The 8,484-nt window shown below is 43.3% G+C and overlaps 1 protein-coding gene across 1 annotated transcript in view; it reads left to right on the forward strand.

The window, feature by feature from the left end:
* The first annotated feature begins 865 nt into the window (after positions 1–865).
* Positions 866–8,484, forward strand: part of LOC118378275 (ras-related protein Rab-31-like) — an 18,339-nt gene continuing 10,720 nt past the window's right edge. Inside the window, exons 1-2 of the mRNA XM_052462969.1 lie at positions 866–1,074; positions 7,103–7,182. Of these exons, the coding sequence (XP_052318929.1) occupies positions 1,039–1,074; positions 7,103–7,182 (116 nt within the window). The 5' untranslated portion in view covers positions 866–1,038. The remainder of the gene's footprint in view (positions 1,075–7,102; positions 7,183–8,484) is intronic.

Raw genomic sequence — 8,484 nt, forward strand, 5'->3', positions numbered from 1 at the left:
CGTTGCTGTAAATGAGAATGTCAACTTACCTGGAAAAATAAATAGTGTTGCATTCTATGAGCAAAACTGTTAGGATTTGAAATGAGACTTAGAAATATTAATGAATGTGCCACTATTTAAATGGATCTGATGTATAACTGGTTTAATCCTCAACATGAGATTATTTTCATATTGTCAAAAAAAAAAGGCTTTTCTAGTTTCCTGTGATGACTGTGAAAAACAAACTGTCAAACTGAATAATATTGTTTCCTTATTTGGTCGTCTCTTAACAAATACGAGTAAAAACCTCCCACAAAATATGGTATCTTCTCAAAAAATCAATCAATCAAAATGTATTTCCATCTCTTTTATGTGTCAGTGATATACAGAGCTTGACCTTGAGTCGCAATTAGCAAGTTGGCATCACCATAAGACAAATGTTTCCATTTATATTCTCCACTGCTTGTCCTCTACTGAGTTGAAAGTTAATAAATTATTTGTTATCTTGTAATATACTTTCTTTCTGTCCCATCCGGGTCTTTTTTTCCCCCCAGTCAGTTTCTCTCTTCCTCTTTGAACTTAAAAGTAACACCCCGACGGCCGTCACGTGACAGTGAGCGTTTCGGGTTGCTCCAACTGTTTTCCGTTATGTTTCGGGACGATGGTCATCATGGTGCGTTCAAGACAACTGGGAACTCGGGGAGTGGCGAATAAACGAAGTCAAATTATGACGTCGGTGATCTTCAAGTCGAAAAAGTCGAAGCTCTAGAAAAGATCCCCGAGCTTCCGAGTTGGATGACAGTTCAAATCGATTTTTTTTCTTCTCCCAGTCGGAGATACCCCCCCGAGTTCCCAGTTGTCTTGAACGCACTGAAGTCGGAAGTCTGAGATTTCCGAGTTCCAAATTCCTAGTTGTTATGAACGCGGCATTAGTCTTGTCTAGGGGCTGGGTTTCTGTATTTTATCTAAAGAACAAATCCGTTGAACGCAAATATGGAGAGACAAAGACATTGAAAAGAAACGGAAGAAGTATGCCTATATTACCATAAAATTTTTAAAATGGCAATACGGGAACTAAAAGTGTGTCTTCTTGGGGTAAGTGAAATAAGTTATTGTTTGGCGATTGTCTTTGGAAATTCTTTGTCTGCGGTCCGTCTGAATATTTTTAGACTGAGAACGCGGCCGTTTGAAATCTTTTCTGTCTGGTATAATTTGACATCGCATAAGAACCGTTCCGTTTCTATCGTATTATCTTATCGAAGAACCGTTGCACACTGAGAGACATTTACTTTAGGAAAAGATGTGGAGGCGAAGCCACATAAACCTAATCATAATTCATCATTTCCCCGGACAGTTATAGACCTGTACAATCCCGTGTGTAATCTGTCAACTTTGTGTTGTTGTTTATTATACTGCTGCATGGTGTGTGTTGTTGTTTATTATACTGCTGCATGGTTTGTGTTGTTGTCCTTGTCAATTGAGTGATTTCCCTTACCTTGCATTTTTTTTTTTTTTTTTTTTGCAATGGCTTTTCTGACTGTTAAATAGCAGCCATTACGTCACCATCCGGCTGGAGTTGTTACAAGTAGCCTGACCATTAGATTCTTCATGACACCGCTGAGAAGACAGCAAGAATTAGACCGTGACCTCGGCGATTTATTTCAAAATAATAGTCCCGCAATGAAGATGGTAAAAAAAAAAAATCATGCAAATGATCGAAATACGTAAACATTTTATTAGGAAATGTTTGCAGACGTAACAATATTAAATATTTAACAATATTAAGAAAGACAACATCGTTAATAGCATTAACAGCAGAATTAATATTGTAGTATTAACAATACTGTAATGAATCAGAAGGGAGCGTGTCTCGGACCCACGACCTTCGAGCCCGAGGTCCGGCACGCGCTATCGACTGTGCAGCAAAAGCATGCTGGTTCGGCAGAGTCGATTTCCGCATTTATAAACCCACGGTTGTTACGATACTGTTAACAACATTAAAGGGTAATGATTACTAGATAGTTATCATGGCAACAGCAGTAATTCAAATATCAAAACACTATTTATAATGCTACTGTTAATAATAATAACAATAACAATATTCATAATTATATTCTCATTATAATAATACACTTTAGAAAACACATTTAAATCCCATTGTTACTTAGCCCATTCATATTGCACAACCGTTCAGAAAACAATTGTGTGTCCAATCAGCTTGAATGCAGTATGTTTTACATATTGGACCGTACACAATTTCCTGTACATTGTGTCGCTGTAAAAGGTGGGTCCGTTTTACTCAGGAGCACTTCTACTTTGCAAGGTCATGATTGCTATTCTTTGTGGCCCTTTCAAGAGTTTTACAGTCTATTGACGCACCTATGCGTCAATTTAAGTAACATAGTAAAAAAAATAGTAAAAAAAATATTTTTATAATCTCAACAAATTCTGCCAGTTTCAACTCAAGGTTTCACGTTTCAAGTTTCGAGACATTAGATCTAGTTGGTAAGTTTCGGAATCTTGGTAGAGGTGAGTGCAGACAGGGGGAAGGCCAGGGTGCTGTAACCCCAGATAAAGTGGCGATAAAAGGAAAGGAAGCATTGCAGCTGCACCCTGGACGTAGGGCCAATCCACCACCGCTCTCACCTTCTTGGGATCCATCTGGACACTCCCAGCAGAGATGATGTAGCCCAGAAAAGTTTCAGTTTCAACTCTTTTTGGATGGGCTGCATCTCAATCCATCCGGCTCGCGGCCTTTCCGCATCTGAGGTGGAAGGTGGCCAAGCTACTGCGGTGTTTGATTGGTCTTCTCATGAAAACGTCTGTAGCGCCCGATTGGGTTTTAGCCAACAAAACGAATATGATCCCACTGTGGAAAAGGGGGAGACACTTACGAACACGATGGTGACTTGTCTCAAGGTACAAATGAATAGAAGTATGGAGGTCGTTTTACGCCAACAAAAATGTGTCCAAAACAACTAATATTTCCTGAGGTATGCTCCTGGCTCCTGGCTCCTGGCTCCTGCACAGTCATGTGAAATCCATGGATATTATTAATATTTGATCAAATAATACAAAAAATGTTGATACCTAAAAGGGTCTTAAAATTCTAAATCAAATAGCTAAATGATCCATGGTATGACAGACCATTAAGACACATACAGCGAATACAATGGGTGTAAATTTTACAGTGAAATGCTCGCTTACGAGCCTTTTCATAACGATGCAGAGTTAAAGTCAATTATAATAGACAGTGGAGCAGGGAGGACCAGTACCAGATCAATGTGGAGCTATATGTTTTAGGTTATTGTCCTGCTGAAAGGTGAATTCATCTGCCAGTGTCTGATGGAAAGCAGACTGAACCATGTTTTCCTCTAGCATTTTGCCTGTGCTTAGCTCCATTCTGTTTCTTTTTTTGTCCTGACAATCTCCCCAGTACTTAACAATTACAAGCATACCCATAACATGATGCAGCCACCACTGTGCTTGAAAATATGTAGATATGTACTCGTGTTGTATTGTATTGGCCCCAAACATAACACTTTGTATTCAGGACAAAAAGCTAATTGCTTTGCCACATTTTTTTGTAGTACTTTAGTGTCTTGTTGCAAACAGGATGCGTGTTTTTGAATATTTTTATTCAGTACAGGCTTCCTTCTTAACACTGTCAATTACGTTAGTATTGTGGAGTAACTACAGTCAAATCAAATTTATTTATATAGCCCTTCGTACATCAGCTGATATCTCAAAGTGCTGTACAGAAACCCAGCCTAAAACCCCAAACAGCAAGCAATGCAGGTGTAGAAGCACGGTGGCTAGGAAAAACTCCCTAGAAAGGCCAAAACCTAGGAAGAAACCTAGAGAGGAACCAGGCTATGTGGGGTGGCCAGTCCTCTTCTGGCTGTGCCGGGTGGAGATTATAACAGAACATGGCCAAGATGTTCAAAAGTTCAAATACAGTGTTGTTGATTCATCCTCAGGTTTCTCCTACCACAGCCATTAAACTCTGTAGCTGTTTTAAGGTTGGTATCATTGTGAAATCTCTGAGTGGTTTCCTTCCTCTCCGGCTACTGAGTTAGGAAGGACACCATTATATTTGTAGTGACTGGGTGTATTGATCCACCCATTGGAAACCCTCCCTGGTCTTTGTGGTTGAATCTGTGTTTGAAATTCACTGCTCGACTGAGGGACCTTACCGATACAGTAATTTTAATGTGTGGGGTACAGAGATGAGGTAGTCATTCAAAAATCATGTTAAACACTATTATTGCACACAGAGTGAGTCCATGCAACTTATTACGTGACTTGTTAAGCACATTTTTACTCCTGAACTTATTTAAACTTGCCGTAACAAAGAGGTCGAATACTTATTGACACAAGACATTTCAGCTTTTCATTTTTTATTCATTTGTAAAACTTTCTAAAAACATTATTCCACTTTGACATTATGTGGGTATTGTGATGTCATTATGGGGTTATTGTGATGTCATTATGGGGTTATTGTGATGTCATTATGGGGTTATTGTGATGTCATTATGGGGTTATTGTGATGTCATTGTGGGGTTATTGTGATGTCATTATGGGGTTATTGTGATGTCATTATGGGGTTATTGTGATGTCATTATGGGGTTATTGTGATGTCATTATGGGGTTATTGTGATGTCATTATGGGGTTATTGTGATGTCATTATGGGGTTATTGTGATGTCATTATGGGGTTATTGTGATGTCATTATGGGGTTATTGTGATGTCATTATGGGGTTATTGTGATGTCATTATGGGGTTATTGTGATGTCATTGTGGGGTTATTGTGATGTCATTATGGGGTTATTGTGATGTCATTATGGGGTTATTGTGATGTCATTATGGGGTTATTGTGATGTCATTATGGGGTTATTGTGATGTCATTATGAGGTATTGTGTTTAGGCCGGTGAATATTCAGACTGGAACAACATAATGTGGGAAAAAAGTCAAGGGGTTTGAATCCTTTCTGAAGGCTCTGTGTGTCTAATAGGAAAAAGCATACTGCATTTAAGCTGCTTGGCCACTCTCTTTAAGGGCCGCAGAATGAGCAGCGACGCTGCTGGGGGTTTCAACTTTGTGGAAACTAGAAGTGTTCCTGAGTAGAATGGACCCCCCCCCTTTTTACTGCAACACAACGTACAGGCAATTAAGTAATATAATAATAATAATATAATAATATAAGCCATTTAGCAGACGCTTTTATCCAAAGCGACTTACAGTCATGTGTGCATACATTCTACGTATGGGTGGTCCAGGGAATCGAACCCACTACCCTGGCGTTACAAGCGCCATGCTCAACCAACTGAGCTACAGAAGGACCATAAGGCTGGAGATGAGGAAAAGATAAGAGAGGAGGAATGTCGTGGAAATGTTCCTCTATTTACCAAATCATAATATAATAATATATGCCATTTAGCAGACGCTTTTATCCAAAGCGACTTACAGTCATGTGTGCATACATTCTACGTATGGGTGGTCCCGGGGATTGAACCCACTACCCTGGCGTTACAAGCACCATGCTCTACCAACTGAGCTACAGAAGGACCAACCAGAACCAACCCACCAACCCTCCAATCCAAGCGCCATGCTCTACCAACTGAGCTACAGAAGGACCAACCAGAACCAACCCACCAACCCTCCAATCCAAGCGCCACGCTCTACCAACTGAGCCACAGAAGGACCAACCAGAACCAACCCACCAACCCTCCAATCCAAGCGCCACGCTCTACCAACTGAGCCACAGAAGGACCAACCAGAACCAACCCACCAACCCTCCAATCCAAGCGCCACGCTCTACCAACTGAGCCACAGAAGGACCAACCAGAACCAACCCACCAACCCTCCAATCCAAGCGCCACGCTCTACCAACTGAGCCACAGAAGGACCAACCAGAACCAACCCACCAACCCTCCAATCCAAGCGCCACGCTCTACCAACTGAGCCACAGAAGGACCAACCAGAACCAACCCACCAACCCTCCAATCCAAGCGCCACGCTCTACCAACTGAGCCACAGAAGGACCAACCAGAACCAACCCACCAACCCTCCAATCCAAGCGCCACGCTCTACCAACTGAGCCACAGAAGGACCAACCAGAACCAACCCACCAACCCTCCAATCCAAGCGCCACGCTCTACCAACTGAGCCACAGAAGGACCAACCAGAACCAACCCACCAACCCTCCAATCCAAGCGCCACGCTCTACCAACTGAGCCACAGAAGGACCAACCAGAACCAACCCACCAACCCTCCAATCCAAGCGCCACGCTCTACCAACTGAGCCACAGAAGGACCAACCAGAACCAACCCACCAACCCTCCAATCCAAGCGCCACGCTCTACCAACTGAGCCACAGAAGGACCAACCAGAACCAACCCACCAACCCTCCAATCCAAGCGCCACGCTCTACCAACTGAGCCACAGAAGGACCAACCAGAACCAACCCACCAACCCTCCAATCCAAGCGCCACGCTCTACCAACTGAGCCACAGAAGGACCAACCAGAACCAACCCACCAACCCTCCAATCCAAGCGCCACGCTCTACCAACTGAGCCACAGAAGGACCAACCAGAACCAACCCACCAACCCTCCAATCCAAGCGCCACGCTCTACCAACTGAGCCACAGAAGGACCAACCAGAAATCACTACAGTTCAATAAATTATAGGAGTACACAAAGAATACATTGTTGACCATTTAGGCTTGAAAGATATAATAAATATATCACATAATATATTTAAATTATTCTTTGTATGATAATTAGTATAAAATATATAGATAATTGTGTACATTTCCCATCATTTTTGCCCTAATTAGTCATTGACAAAGTATACAGGACAGACTCTTGTTCTGAAGGATTCCAAAAATCCGTGACCAGGAAGTGCTTAGTTATTCTTGCCTGCTTCACAATGGTCTAGATGACGACACCAACAAAACATTGTGTTCTTGGTTTGCAAAACAAGCAACACAGGCTACTAGGATGCTTTTGGCAATAACATACTGAATCTTCTCAAGCAGTTTTCTAATCTATTTTTTGTATTTTGTAGACAGACAGAGCAACCCCTACATTGCATTTCACCAACTTCATTCTTTTTGCAGGATACTGGAGTGGGCAAGTCTAGTATTGTATGTCGTTTTGTACAAGACCATTTCGACCACAACATTAGTCCAACTATAGGGTAAGTTGTCAGAGCATGAATACCTTCTTCTACGCAATAGGTAGCAACAGGACAGCTTTCAGCCTGTCCTGTTGTGGACACCTTTTCAGGTGTCCATCGAAAATAAGACTCCAACCCAAGTTCTCTGTTTTCCTTTTCCAAGGAGGAAAATGAGATTAGTAAAATATGTGTTGGGATGATTTTGCTGGAAATAAAGACTGTTTTCTTTGTCTGCTATCTCATCTGATTGTGTCATAATAGATCTGTTAGTAACCAGTCAGTGAATCTAGAACAGGGATGGATAACTGGCGGTGCACGGTGAATCTAGAACAGGGATGGATAACTGGCGGTGCACGGTGAATCTAGAACAGGGATGGATAACTGGCGGTGCGCGGGCCTCAGTGAATCTAGAACAGGGATGGATAACTGGCGGTGCGCGGGCCACAGTGAATCTAAAACAGGGATGGATAACTGGCGGTGCGCGGGCCACAGTGAATCTAGAACAGGGATGGATAACTGGCGGTGCACGGGCCTCAGTGAATCTAGAACAGGGGTGGATAACTGGCGGTGCACGGGCCACAGTGAATCTAGAACAGGGATGGATAACTGGCGGGCCACAGTGAATCTAGAACAGGGATGGATAACTGGCGGTGCACGGTGAATCTAGAACAGGGATGGATAACTGGCGGTGCACGGTGAATCTAGAACAGGGATGGATAACTGGCGGTGCACGGTGAATCTAGAACAGGGATGGATAACTGGCGGTGCACGGTGAATCTAGAACAGGGATGGATAACTGGCGGTGCACGGGCCACAGTGAATCTAGAACAGGGATGGATAACTGGCGGTGCACGGGCCACAGTGAATCTAGAACAGGGATGGATAACTGGCGGTGCACGGGCCACAGTGAATCTAGAACAGGGATGGATAACTGGCGGTGCGCGGGCCACAGTGAATCTAGAACAGGGATGGATAACTGGCGGTGCGCGGGCCTCAGTGAATCTAGAACAGGGGTGGATAACTGGCGGTGCACGGGCCACAGTGAATCTAGAACAGGGATGGATAACTGGCGGGCCACAGTGAATCTAGAACAGGGATGGATAACTGGCGGTGCACGGGCCACAGTGAATCTAGAACAGGGATGGATAACTGGCGGGCCACAGTGAATCTAGAACAGGGATGGATAACTGGCGGTGCACGGTGAATCTAGAACAGGGATGGATAACTGGCGGGCCACAGTGAATCTAGAACAGGGATGGATAACTGGCGGGCCTCAGTGAATCTAGAACAGGGGTGGATAACTGGCGGTGCACGGGCCACAGT

This window comes from Oncorhynchus keta, chromosome 15 (assembly GCF_023373465.1).
Source record: "Oncorhynchus keta strain PuntledgeMale-10-30-2019 chromosome 15, Oket_V2, whole genome shotgun sequence".
Taxonomy (NCBI): domain Eukaryota; kingdom Metazoa; phylum Chordata; class Actinopteri; order Salmoniformes; family Salmonidae; genus Oncorhynchus; species Oncorhynchus keta.